The sequence below is a fragment of the Conger conger genome, chromosome 11, assembly GCF_963514075.1.
Source record: "Conger conger chromosome 11, fConCon1.1, whole genome shotgun sequence".
In the NCBI taxonomy this organism is placed as follows: Eukaryota; Metazoa; Chordata; class Actinopteri; order Anguilliformes; family Congridae; genus Conger; species Conger conger.
This window is the reverse complement of record NC_083770.1, coordinates 41,399,827-41,413,251: the sequence shown is the minus strand read 5'-3', so window position 1 is coordinate 41,413,251 and position 13,425 is coordinate 41,399,827. Positions and strand designations below refer to the sequence as shown.

At 50.3% G+C, this 13,425-nt stretch overlaps 1 protein-coding gene across 1 annotated transcript in view; it reads left to right on the top strand.

Moving 5' to 3' along the window:
- Positions 1-13,425, top strand: part of LOC133139963 (tetratricopeptide repeat protein 28-like) — a 259,700-nt gene that overhangs the window by 160,993 nt on the left and 85,282 nt on the right. The window contains 2 exon segments of the mRNA XM_061259454.1: positions 4,636-4,908; positions 7,032-7,162. Coding sequence (XP_061115438.1) covers positions 4,636-4,908; positions 7,032-7,162 — 404 coding nt within the window.

The following is a 13,425-nucleotide window of genomic DNA, read 5'->3' as shown; positions in this document are numbered from 1 at the left end:
CGGCTGAGAGATCTGAGGCATTTACAAGGAGTCTCCAGATGGAGAGCTTTACGACCCTCTCCCTCCCTCCCTATCTCTCCCTCCCTCCCTATCTCTCCCTCTCCCACTCTCCCTCTCCCTCTCCCTCTCTCCTTCTCCCTCCATCTCTCCCTCTCTCTATGCCTCCCTCTCTTTCTCTCCCTCTCTCCATCTCTCTCCCTCCCTCCCTCCCTCCCTCTCTCTCTCCCTCTCTCCCTCTCTCTATCCTTCCCTCCATCTCTCTCCCTCCCTCTCTCTCCTTCTCTCCCTCTCTCTCAGGGCCCAGGGCCATCTACTGCACTCTCACTCTCTGCTGGATTCTTCACTGTTCTCTGAATGTTGCCTTAAGGCAAATCACCGTCTTCATTCACCAGAATATAATTCGCTGAAATAAAAAAGGGTGAAAACAAAGGTAAAGCCAGAAGCAGTTGAACAGGCACATGCATTCTGGGATTTAGAGTTTCTGATGCCAGGCCAGGGCAGAGGTCACCACAGCAGGGTCTGACTCTTGTCTCATACTTCCTGGTTCTCATCTGCGTCATGATACTTCCTGGTTCCCATCTTTATAACAATACCTTCTGGTTCCCATCTTTATAACAATACTTTCTGGTTTCCATCTTTATAACAATACTTTCTGATTCCCATCTTTATAACGATACTTTCTGGTTCCCATATTTATAACAATACTTTCTGGTTCTCATCTTTATAACGATACTTTCGGCATGGAGGAGAGTGGCCCACGCTTCTGCACATACACACCCTGCAGTGTCCCCCCTGTGCATAATTCATAATAGAACAAGATTTATTCATTGTTTATTGACATCCTTAGTGAACATATTGTATTAAATGTTTATTAAATATTAATAAATGTTAAAGAAACATTTCATAATCCTGCCTACTGAAATGCAGGAGAGGAGCCCACCCTTCACTTTATGGATTACCTCCTCACTTTCATGCACATGGTACCTGTGACCAAGGTACTTCACCTGAATTCTTAAAGTAAATTACTGTGGTTTAATCTACAAAGATATTATGGTCCCAACTACAGCTTTGTAAATGCAAAGGTACAAATACTGTAATCTATGAATCACTAAGCAAGTATGGCCTAATTTATCATATGGTAAGCATATGGTAAATGTTTTAACATTTAATAAATCTTAAAGGTAGCATGATGCAAAAGAACCCCAAGATTCACAGGAATGATGCTGCAGTATCAATCATGTCACCACAACCAGTACAGCAAGAAGTGTGAGGTTGCGGGTTCAAACCTAAAAGCCATCGCATCCTTGGTGCTTAACCGTCTCCGGTTTACATCCTGCTGTGTCCCTGGGCTGGAGTGTATGCGGTAATAATACACCGTGCGAGTCATTCCGGATTAAACTTTCCGCAGAGTGAATAAATAATGTAGCCTGAGTAATGTGGTAATAAACGTGAAATGTTGACACAGTTAGAGTAATCCCAGTGACCTTTCACGCTGCGGGAGCGTGCGGCGGCTCCTGGGATAGGCTTAGACGGGCGCGTCGCTCCGTGTAGTGCGCGTACCGGGCTTATGAAAGATGCATTCAATTACCGTGTATCTGCGTTCCGCTCCGGCACCTTTCCCCCCGCGCGCGCGCCCGGGGAAGGCCGCGGAAGTGTGCGCCCGTGTCGATGACTGCTAACTCCCTCCGCCGCTCAACCGCTCTCAGATCTGTACGCCCAGGATAAGAGGTGGTGACAGAGGGGGGGGGGCGAGGGTGTTTGAGTGAAGCTCAAAATGTATCCCGGGCAAATGGAGAAAAGGCCACAATCCTCTCTCAGAAATGAAGGTCTGAGAAGTGGTACAAAAGAGGTGCAAATGTCTGCTGCTGGTGCTGTAACCTATAGGCATGTGTGTGGGGCAGCCTGTAGCGTAGTGGTTAAGGTAAAGGACTGGGACACGCAAGGTCAGTGGTTCTAATCCCGGTGTAGCCACAATACGATCCACACAGCTGTTGGGCCCTTGAGCAAGGCCCTTAACCCTGCATTGCTCCAGGGGAGGATTGTCTCCTGCTTAGTCTAATCAACTGTAAGTGACTTTAGATAAGAGCGTCAGCCAAATGTCAGTAAAGTAATATAATGTAATGTGCATAAAACTATTCCCCTATCCAGGAATACATGATTAATTAGTTGTACCTGTTTTGCTTGGAGAAAGTACCCATTTGTACCCAAAGAGAATTACTGTACTTTCAGGGTACATTTGGGAAATTTGTATCCTGTACCCCCACTGTGACTTTATTCCTGGGAGTGTAGGCTGCTGTTCGGTAGCGACCGGTCCTGTTTAATGGACTCGTGAGTGCGTCCGTGCCGGCGTTGTGTTGTGGAGATGAAATGCTGAGATGGTGGCAGTGGCAGCTGACAGTTTGTTTGTAAATGGCGCTGTAGCGGGATGAAGACGGACGGGCTAGCGGGACCCGCGGCGGCGGGGTAGCCGCCCGCGCTGACAGGCGGGATTCCCGCGACCGTCCGCGCGGCGGGAGGAGGGATGAGCGGCGCTGGCTCGTGAAATGGGAACATGACGCGATTCTGATTTTATTTACGAGGAGGAAAGGGGAGAAAGCGCCGGAAAACCTGGAGCGTAGCGAGGCGTACAGAACGGAGGGGTTTTTATAACTGTCACACACTCCCCAGGGACGGCGTTATGGAGGCAGGGGCACCCTCTTTGTGTGTGTGTGAGAGAACCTGCGTGTGTGTGTGTGTGTGTGTGTGTGTGTGTGTGTTTGAGAGAACCGGTGTGTGTCTGTGTGTGTCTGTGTGTGTGAGAGAGAGCCTGTGTGTGTGTGTATGTGTGTGAGAGAGAGCCTGTGTGTGTGTGTGTGTGTGTGTGAGAGAGCCTGTGTGTGTGTGTGTGTGAGAGAGCGCCTGTGTGTGTGTGTGTGTGTGTGTGTGAGAGAGCCTATGTGTGTGTGTGTGTGTGAGAGAGAGCCTGTGTGTGTGTGTGTGTGTGTGTGTGAGAGAGCCTGTGTGTGTGTGTGTGTGTGTGTGTGAGAGAGCCTGTGTGTGTGTGTGTGTGTGTGTGTGAGAGAGAGAGAGCCTGTGTGTGTGTGTGTGTGAGAGAGCCTGTGTGTGTGTGTGTGTGTGTGAGTGTGTGAGAGAGCGTGTGTGTGTGTGTGTGTGTGTGTGTGAGAGAGCCTGTGTGTGTGTGTATGAGAGAGCCTGTGTGTGTGTGTGTGTGTGTGAGAGAGTGTGTGTGTGTGTGTGTGTGTGTGTGTGAGAGAGCCTGTGTGTGCGTGTGTGTGTGTGTGTGTGTGTGAGAGAGCGTGTGTGTGTGTGTGTGTGTGTGTGTGTGAGAGCCTGTGTGTGTGTGTGTGTGTGTGTGTGTGAGAGAGCCTGTGTGTGTGTGTGTGTGTGTGAGAGAGAGCCTGTGTGTGTGTGTGTGTGTGTGTGTGAGAGAGCCTGTGTGTGTGTGTGTGTGTGAGAGAGAGCCTGTGTGTGTGTGTTTGTGTGAGAGAGAGCCTGTGTGTGTGTGTGTGTGAGAGAGCCTGTGTGTGTGTGTGTGTGTGAGAGAGAGCCTGTGTGTGTGTGTGTGTGTGTGTGTGTCTGAGTGAGAGGGGCTGCTGCAGGGTGATTTATGGCAGCGCTCTGTGTGTCAGAGGGAATAAAATTACCAGCTCTGAATGGGGATGATATGTGCCCTCTCTCGCTCTATCTATCTCTCTCTCTCTCACTCTACCCCTCTCTCTCTCACGCTACCTCTCTACCTCTCTCTCTCACTCTACCCCTCTCTCTCTCTCACGCTACCTCTCTACCTCTCTCTCTCTCACTCTACCTCTCTCTCTCCCTCTCTGTGAGGGCTCACCGCCACTGCCAACCGCATCTGTGTGTGAGTATCTGTGTGTAAGCATGAGAGAGTCTGTGTGTGTGTGTGTGTGTGTGTGTGTGAGTATCTGTGTGTAAGCATGAGTGAGAGTCTGTGTGTGTGTGTGTGTGTGTGTGTGTGTGTGTGTGTGTGTGTGTGTGTATCCCGGTATATGTGTGTGCATTCAAGTGAAAATATTTCCGTTGGTTGAGCGAGATATTGAGAGGAGATCATGTATTTGACCTAATTTGCAGCAGGTGTTGTTAAAACAGCCATGAGCTCCTGTAACCAGGAGTAACACGTGGCGGCGTGTGAGCGCTGATCTGGGATCAGTCTGTCATGGTCCGTATGTTAACCGTATGTATGCCCCCCCCCCCACCCCCTGCTTAAACCCCCCCTTAAAACTGCTCAAGCTAGGTTTTGAAACAGCTGGTAGCTGGTTGACCAGTTCAGACCAGCTCCATACTTAACATGGTTTCACAACCCATATTCGTTCTAAGGAATAAAACCCTGTTTAAGTCTTTTTCTGGGGGGTTTTCAGCACTACTGTTTTTCCTCAGGGGAGAGCAGAGATTCCCCCAAAAAGGTTTGACAACCCCTGAACGAATGTTCACAAATATACGAGACCCCAGCACCCCATCCACCCACCCACACACACACACACACACCCACACACACACACACCTCCAGGTGGGATTGGCCCCTGCTTGGTCTAATCAACTGTAAGTCAGTTTGGATAAAAGCGTCGGCTAAACGACGGTAATGCAATGCTGACCCCCCTCCCCCCTCCCCCCTGACAGACTCCCTGGAGCCGACCTATCAGCAGCTGCAGAAGATGAAGCTGGACCGCAGCCCGTTCGTGGTGGTGTCGGTGATTGGCCAGGAGCTGCTGTCGGCCGGTCACCACGCCTCCTCGGTGGTGGTGCTGGAGGCTGGGCTGAAGATCGGCACCTGCAGCCTGAAGCTCCGCGGCTCCGTGTTCTCCGCCCTCAGCAGCGCCTACTGGTCGCTCGGCAACACCGAGAAGAGCTCCGCCTACATGCAGCAGGACCTGGAGGTCGCCAAGACCTTAGGTGAGGGGCGGGGCCAGGGGGGATGGGGGAGCGGGGCTGGGTTTGATGGGGGCGTATCTATGCTGGATGGGGGTGTTTTATGGATTAGGCTGCGCCTGTATGGGATGGGTGGGGTTAGTTTTGATCAGGGCGGGGCTATGAAGGATGGGGGTGATGTTTCGATGGACTGGGTGGAGCCTGTTTAAGAGCTGGGCTGAGCCTGTTTAAGAGCTGGGCGGAGCCTGTTTAAGAGCTGGGCGGAGCCTGTTTAAGAGTGGGGTGGAGCTTGGTTGAGCTGGTCAGTCAGTGCCTCAGTAGCAGTGAGCTCTGCAGAGATGCCTCAGTAGCAGTGAGCTCTGCAGAGATGCCTCAGTAGCAGTGAGCTCTGCAGAGATGCCTCAGTAACAGTGAGCTCTGCAGAGATGCCTCAGTAGCAGTGAGCTCTGCAGAGATGCGCAGATGGACTCTGCAGTAGCTGTTAGCCGCGCAGTTTGGTCCAGCACTCTCTCTGCTGCTCCTAGTTCAGCAATAACAACCTTCCTGTAAGCCTGGGGGAGCCAGAGCCCAGCTGAGCTGTGTGTGTGTGTGTGTGTGTGTGTGTGTGTGAGAGAGAGACCCAGCTGCAGATGTCTAATTTCAGTCCCAGGGGAGCACACCCCTGGCCCTGTGTGGGTCACAGTTCATCTCCCAGACTCTGGAGGGCGCTGATGGTCCCTCTGGTGTACTGATGTTCTCCCCCCGAGGAGAGAGCTTCACTGCAGCTGCTCTGTGCAAACCCAGCCAATAGAAATGGGTTTGAGATCGTGGAACAGTGAAAACCCAGCCAATAGAAATGGGTTTGAGAGGGTGGAACAGTGAAAACCCAGCCAATAGAAATGGGTTTGAGAGCGTGGAACAGTGAAAATCCAGCCAATAGAAATGGGTTTGAGAGCATGGAACAGTGAAAATCCAGCCAATAGAAATGGGTTTGAGAGGGTGGAACAGTGAAAACCCAGCCAATAGAAATGGGTTTGAGATCGTGGAACAGTGAAAATCCAGCCAATAGAAATGGGTTTGAGAGCATGGAACAGTGAAAATCCAGCCAATAGAAATGGGTTTGAGAGGGTGGAAAAGTGAAAATCCAGCCAATAGAAATGGGTTTGAGAGCGTGGAACAGTGAAAACCCAGCCAATAGAAATGGGTTTGAGAGGGTGGAACAGTGAAAATCCAGCCAATAGAAATGGGTTTGAGAGAGTGAAACAGTGAAAGTAAGGGCCAATGCATTTACTAAACATACTTCTGAATTTGACATTTTAGTCTGTGCTGAACTCTGAGAGTGAAATGCCTCGGACAGTGGGATGCCTCCCATGTAAATAAGCAAATAAATCTGATGAATTACTAAGAATAGAGTTGAATAATAATGAGAAGAAAAGGCACTTGACTTCCTGTGTCCAGTTTGAAACATCGTTTGTGTGAGCAGATGGGAAGTGATTGTAATTGAGAGCTGCTTTGTTTTAAACGCCTTTTACCATGGGGTTTCTGCTAAGTAAACAGCTGAATAATTGCATTTGCTGAATTAAGTTTGAAAATCCACGGGCTGAGTCAGTGTGAGTTAGATGGAAGCTGAGCTGAAATTAAATGTTCCTGTTTGTGTCCACAGTAATCCTGCTCATGTCGGTGTGTGGTGTCTCTAACACACCTGGGCTTCCTGCCTGCTCCCCTGTCTACTCTCTCTCCTTCTCTCCCCTCTCTCTCTGTCTCTCTCCTTCTCTCCCCCTCTCTCTGTCTCTCTCCTTCTCTCCCTTGGTCTCTCTCTTCCTGCCTCTCTCTCCCTCTCAATTTTTAATTAAATTTAAATTTAAATTAAAAATAAGCTTTATTGGCTTTATTGGCTAATATACGTACTATATGTGTTGCCAAAGGTCTACAATTCAATTCTATACAATACAATTAAATTAAATTTCTTTTGTATAGTGCTTTTCACAGAAGACTGTCACAAAGACACTTTACAGTGTGAATGAACACTGCAATGTATATAAACTACAATGCAGCATATGAAATGTATGTGAGTAGATACATCCAACTAATAGATGCCAGGTGAATTATAATTCTAATCCTGAAAGAAAAAACAAACAAATGAAGAACTTGATTCTCTCTCCCTCCAGGTGACCAATCAGGAGAGTGCCGTGCCCATGGTAACCTGGGCTCCGCCTTCTTCTCCAAGGGGAACTACCGCGAGGCTCTGACCAATCACAGGCAACAGCTGGTCCTGGCCATGAAGCTGAAAGACCGGGAGGTGGGTGGCCTCTGGGGGGCGCTGTGGGGTGTGTGTGTGTGTGTGTGTCTGGGGAGGGTGTGTGTGTGTGTCTGGGGGGCGCTGTGTGTGTGTGTGTCTGGGGAGGGTGTGTTTGTGGGGTGTGTGTGTGTGTCTGGGGAGGGTGTGTTTGTGGGGTGTGTGTGTATGTGTGTTGTTGATGGAAACCTTTGGAACCAAGGTGTGAGAATGGATTTAGGTGTGGCACTGGGTGTGGTTTTGGGTGTGGAAGTGGCTGTGGTGTTGGCCATGGCTTGGGGTGTGGTGTTGGGATATTGGGGTGTGGTGTTGGGGTGTTGTGGTGTTGGGCATGGCTTGGGGTGTGGTGTTGGGGTGTGGTGGTGTTGGGCATGGCTTGGGGTGTGGTGTTGGGGTGTTGGGGTGTGGTGTTGGCCATGGCTTGGGGTGTGGTGTTGGGGTGTTGGGGTGTGGTGTTGGCCATGGCTTGGGGTGTGGTGTTGGGGTGGGGTGTTGGGGTGTGGTGTTGGGCATGGCTTGGGGTATGGTGTTGGGATATTGGGGTGTGGTGTTGGGGTGTTGGGGTGTGGTGTTGGGGTGTTGGGGTGTTGGGGTGTGGTGTTGGGGTGTGGTGTTGGGATATTGGGGTGTGGTGTTGGGGTGTTGGGGTGTGGTGTTGGGGTGTTGGGGTGTGGTGTTTGGGTGTTGGGGTGTGGTGTTGGGATGTTGGGGTGTGGTGTTGGGGTGTGGTGTTGGGGTGTTGGGGTGTTGGGGTGTGGTGTTGGGGTGTTGGGGTGTGGTGTTGGGGTGTTGGGGTGTGGTGTTGGCAGTCAGACTGAAAAGAGAGCTGCGGCCTACTCTTATCTGCTGGAGAGAAATAAATAAACGTTGTGTGTTTCCCCCGCGTTCTGAACTGCAGCGGGAAAAACCTCTGCCTCCATCCGTCAAACTCTATCAGCCGGCTGTTGTCACGGTGATGCCAGGGATTAATACCCCCCTGGCTTTCCGGGCCTCTTCCGTGGGAGCGAGGCTCGGAATATCGCTGGTTGTCGGAATGCCATTTCTGCTGGAAGGAGAGAGAGAGGGAGGGAGTGCAGGGAGCAGGAGAAATGGGTGATAAACAGGAGGATGAGAGGAGAGGAGAGGAAAGAGTGGGAGAGATAGCATGCTGACTGTGTCACCGGTGTTCCCAGACTGCTGTCTCTAATTACCTCCGTGTATGGAGTTATATTTAACTATTCTCCCACAGATAATGGAGAGATACTTCTCTGTGTGTGGGTGTACATAAATACAGCGCTGTGATGTGAAACTTGGTGTCGAAGCAGACATCAAGCACCCAAACACAAAACACGAAACCCCGCGCATATTCATCTGCCGAAGAGAGAGAGCAACACAGAGGTTGGTGGAGAGAGATGGAATGAGAGAGAGAAAGATAGAGCGGTGTGGAGGGAGAGAGAGAGATGGAATGATTGAATGGGAGACAGAGAGGTGGAGAGAGAGAGAAAGGGAGGAGGAGGAGGAGGAGGAGGATGGAGTCCTTGGTGTTCTCTCTCTGACCTCTACCGTGACTGTTCAGCCTGACAGGTGCTCGTTCCGATCAGATTTGGCACAATGAGGCCCCCCCCGCCCCCTCATTCAGCTCTGGGGTTTGTTTGTCTTCTCGGAGATATGGTGACACACACAAACGGGCCTGTCAGACACACAAACAGTTCACCAGGGCCCGCCTGGAATAGCCCGGCAAGCGAGAGTGAAATCTCCCACCCAGATCTGTCTTTCTGTCCCTGGGGGCTGAGACACCGAACACAGGGCACAGAACACAGAACACAGGACACAGAACACAGGACACAGAACACGGGACACAGAACACAGAACACGGAACACGGAACACGGAACACGGAACACGGAACACGGAACACAGAACACAGAACACAGGACACCGACGCTGGTTTGGTTTCGGACCTGGCCAATGCCACCACCTCTTTTCCCAGATTTTAGTTGTGAAGTTGCCGTCGCCACAAACTGAACATGAAGTGTCACATCAGCACTGAGCCAGCAAGAGCTTAAACAGCCGCTGAACCCTGAAACACGTGCGTTACACATGTTTTACAGCGCTTACCTGTAGAGACACACGTGTTTTACATGCTGAGCCCGTAAAACACACAAACACTGTGTGGAATGTCTGTGAGGAGGGCATGCAGTGGCAGTCTGTGGTTTTAGCCTTCGGTCTGGATGCTGCACCTGACTCTCTGAGAGATTTGGGGCGGTGGAATGTGTGTGTGTGTGTGTGTGTGTGTCTGGGGGGGGTTTATGTAGGGAGAGGTGTGTGTGTGTGTGTGTGTGTGTGTGTGTGTGAGGAGGGTTGTGTAGGGAGAGGTGTGTGTATGTGTGTGTGTGTGTGAGGAGGGTTGTGTAGGGAGAGGTGTGTGTATGTGTGTGTGTGTGTGTGAGGAGGGTTGTGTAGGGAGAGGTGTGTGTGTGTGAGGAGGGTTGTGTAGAGAGAGGTGTGTGTGCGTGTGTGTGTGTGTGTGAGGAGGGTTGTGTAGGGAGAGGTGTGTGTGTGTATGTGTGTGTGTGTGTGAGGAGGGTTGTGTAGGGAAAGGTGTGTATGTGTGTGTGTGTGTGTGTGTGTGTGTGGGGGGGGGGGTTATGTGTGTGTGTGTGTAGGGAGGGGTGTGGGGCCTCTGTAATTACCATGTGGCTGTAATTGGCCGTCCAGATGGTGGTGTGTAATGAAAGCCGCTGGTGTGTGTGTGTGTGTGTGTGTGCGTGAGCTTGCAGCACGCAGGATTAATATATCCCCCCACATCCACCCCTCTGGTGATGTCACCCCCCCCCCCCCCCCAACACTGCCAAACTCACCTCCCCTGGAACGCTATCTGTCCCCCGCAATCTCTCTCTCCCTTTCTGCTTCTCTTTCACCTGAGAGGATGTTACCTGTTTACTGCGTTTTTATATTAATAACGGTGATGACGATTGTGGTGATGATGATGGTTGTGATAAGGAGGACGATGATGATGGTGATGATGATGGACTGCGATGGCCGTGCCTGTGATGAAGTCTCTTTCTGCCATTGCTCCATTAGCTGCTAATGCCCGGCTCTCACTGACTGAGCCTCTGCACGCTCAGCCCTGTTCACTTCGCTCCTTTGCTGCTTTCACACCCGTGCCGATTTCCGTACAGCTGGGGGGTTCAGGCTGGGGGCTGGAGTCTGGGGGTTGGGGGTTTGGGGGCGGGCAGGGCTGGGGGATGGGAGGGGGTAGGGTTTGCATGGTTGTAGGGGATGGGGGGTACAGATGGAGTGTATCAATAATTTGTTAAGGAGATTTGGCGGGTGGAGTTTCATAAAAGACTTGAGGGCACAACACAGGGCCAGTGGTTCAGAAATTAAGTCTTTTAATGATGTTCTGGGGAAGTGTGTGTGAGTGTGAGGTGAGCTGGCTTTGAGCTGGTACCTGGGGCAGGTGAGCTGGCTTTGAGCTGGTACCTGGGGCAGGTGAGCTGGCTTTGAGCTGGTACCTGGGGCAGGTGAGCTGGCTTTGAGCTGGTACCTGGGGCAGGTGAGCTGGCTTTGAGCTGGTACCTGGGGCAGGTGAGCTGGCTTTGATCTGGTGCCTGGGGCAGGTGAGAGGGAGTCACGCGTGAGGGAATGTTTCCGGTTTGTTCCGCACGGTTTTGGCGGGTCGTGGAGCTGCTGTTTTAGCGGGGCTTTCAAAGGCCTCCGTCTGTTCCACTACCCCCTTCACCATGGTTACCAACCAGCTGTGCTATACCAGGGAGAGAGCAACAACAGCATAATTCTGAATGAAGCCAGCCTCTTTAAAACCTTGAGTCAGATGGAGAGAGAAGGAGAGAGAGAGAGATGGAGGGGACGAGGGCAAGTGAGTGAAAGAAAAGAGAGTCAAGAGGTGGCTGACAGCTTCCCGAGAACAACTGCCATAAATCAAGCCGTGCGATTGGACGCTGTTTTTATCTGAGAAGGAGAACTGCATGGCCTCACTCTGCTGTGGCATTGTGCCGGCATGTTCCGTCTCCGAGAGGGAGGGAGGGAGGGGGGGAGAGCATGGAGAGAGGGAGGGAGGGAGGGGGAGAGCGTGGAGAGAGGGAGGGAGGGAGGGGAGAGTGTGGAGAGAGGGAGGGAGGGTCTGAGTCAGCTGACTGCAGAGAGTCAACTCAGCACCACCATACAGTACAGGAGAGAGAGAGTGAGAGAGATGGTGAGGGACAAATGGAGCGAGAGAGGAAGGGGGAGAGGGATAGGGAAGGAGAGAGAGTGGAAGGGAGGGAGTGAGAGATGGAGAGGAAGTGGGGGAGAGGGATAGGGAAGGAGAGAGTGGGGGCATGCGTGAACAAGGAGGGAGAGAGAGATGGGGAGAGTCAGTGTTGTTACTATTCAGCTATTCATGTTTTCAGAGCAGTTGTGTTTAGTTTATTATAAACTGTGATTAATCATAATGATAGTTATTATTTTGAACTAATTATGCAAACAGTTCTTAATTTATGTACTGTATAGGATTGCGGTGTAAGGCAGTGTTAGGCTTGCAGATTTGAGTGTTATATGATTTGATTCTTTCACAGCTGTTGCACTGGTGGGCAGGGCTACTTCCTCTGAACCACTTCACCAAAATATTAATCTGTATAAATGGTTTGTTTGTACAAATGTAATCTGTGCAAATTGCTCTGGATGAGAACAGAAGTATAACTAAAGCTCTGTAATTTGATGTAAATATAATGTATCTGTGCTTACTGACAACTAGATCTTATATCTTGTCCGTAAAGAAAGATGGAACTGGATTCTGGGGGAAAAAAGGTTGGGGAAGGAGAACGACAGAAAAGAAACACAAAGAAAAGGAGAGATGGCGGAAAATAGACGGAGAGTGAGAGAAAGAAAGGGGGAAGAGAAGAAACTGTTCCTAGAACGAGAGTCATCCCTGACTGCCATCCAAGCCGATGAGGTCATCCTCCAAGCTTCCACTTTCCTTTCCATAGTAAACGTCATCGACCGGTCCGAGCGCTAACATGCTAACATGCTAACGTACTAACACGCTAACATGCTAACACACTAACGCGCTAACATGCTAATGCACTAATACACTGACATGCTAATGCACTAACATGCTAACATGCTAACGCACTATTTGCTAAAAACAAACTCCCACACCACAGCTATCTCCGTGGCCTCATGCCTTAAATGGAAATTTCACATCCCCCATTTAGAAAAAAATAATATTGTTTCAGTTTTACTGTATGTTGTTGATCAGCCCAGGCAGTTTTTATGTGCGGTACAGGATATTTTGAATACTTCCAGAAGTTTCTGACAATCCGCTGGCTTTACAACAGCTGTTTTAGCAGCATGAATGGGTTTGCGGTTTAAAGCAGAGAAATATGCTCTAAGTGACTCCAAAGCAACTTTGTGCAGCGATGATATTTTGCCAGAGGCTAAATGTATGAACTGATTTGTTTTATTGAACATCGTTCATCGCACACAAAAACTGTCTGGGCAAATCAAAAAAATGCAGTATAACTGAAATAACATAAAAATCTAAACTCCATGAAGTGAGATGTGCCTTTTACCTTGTTTTCTTCAGGGTGGCTCAGTTCTATATGGTATGTGTGTTTTTACACCCGCACTCTGCCCACTGCTCAATGCTCATAAACGAACACACACACACACGCACACACACACACACACACACACACACACACACACACACACACACACACACGCGCACACACACACACACACACACACGCACGCACGCGCACACGCACACACACACGCACGCACACACACACACGCACACACACACGCGCACACACACACACACTCCCACACACACGCGCGCACACACACACACACACACACACACACACGCACTCACACACACACACACACACACACACACTCCCACACACACACACACGCACTCACACACACACACACACACACACACGCACTCACACACACACGCACACACACACTCCCACACACACACACGCACACACACACACACACTCACACACTCACACACTCACACACACACACACTCCCACACACATACACACACACACACACTCACACACTCCCACACACACACACACTCACACACGCACACACACACACACACACACACTCCAGAATTAGACTGCACTCTTCATTTGTTATCACCCAGATCAGTTACAGTTTTTTCCCCTTATCACACATCTACAGAGACACATCTTTAATTTAATTAGCTGGATGTTTAGAGGAACCCTCTGTGTGTTAAATCCCTTCTCTTACGAGTGAGACA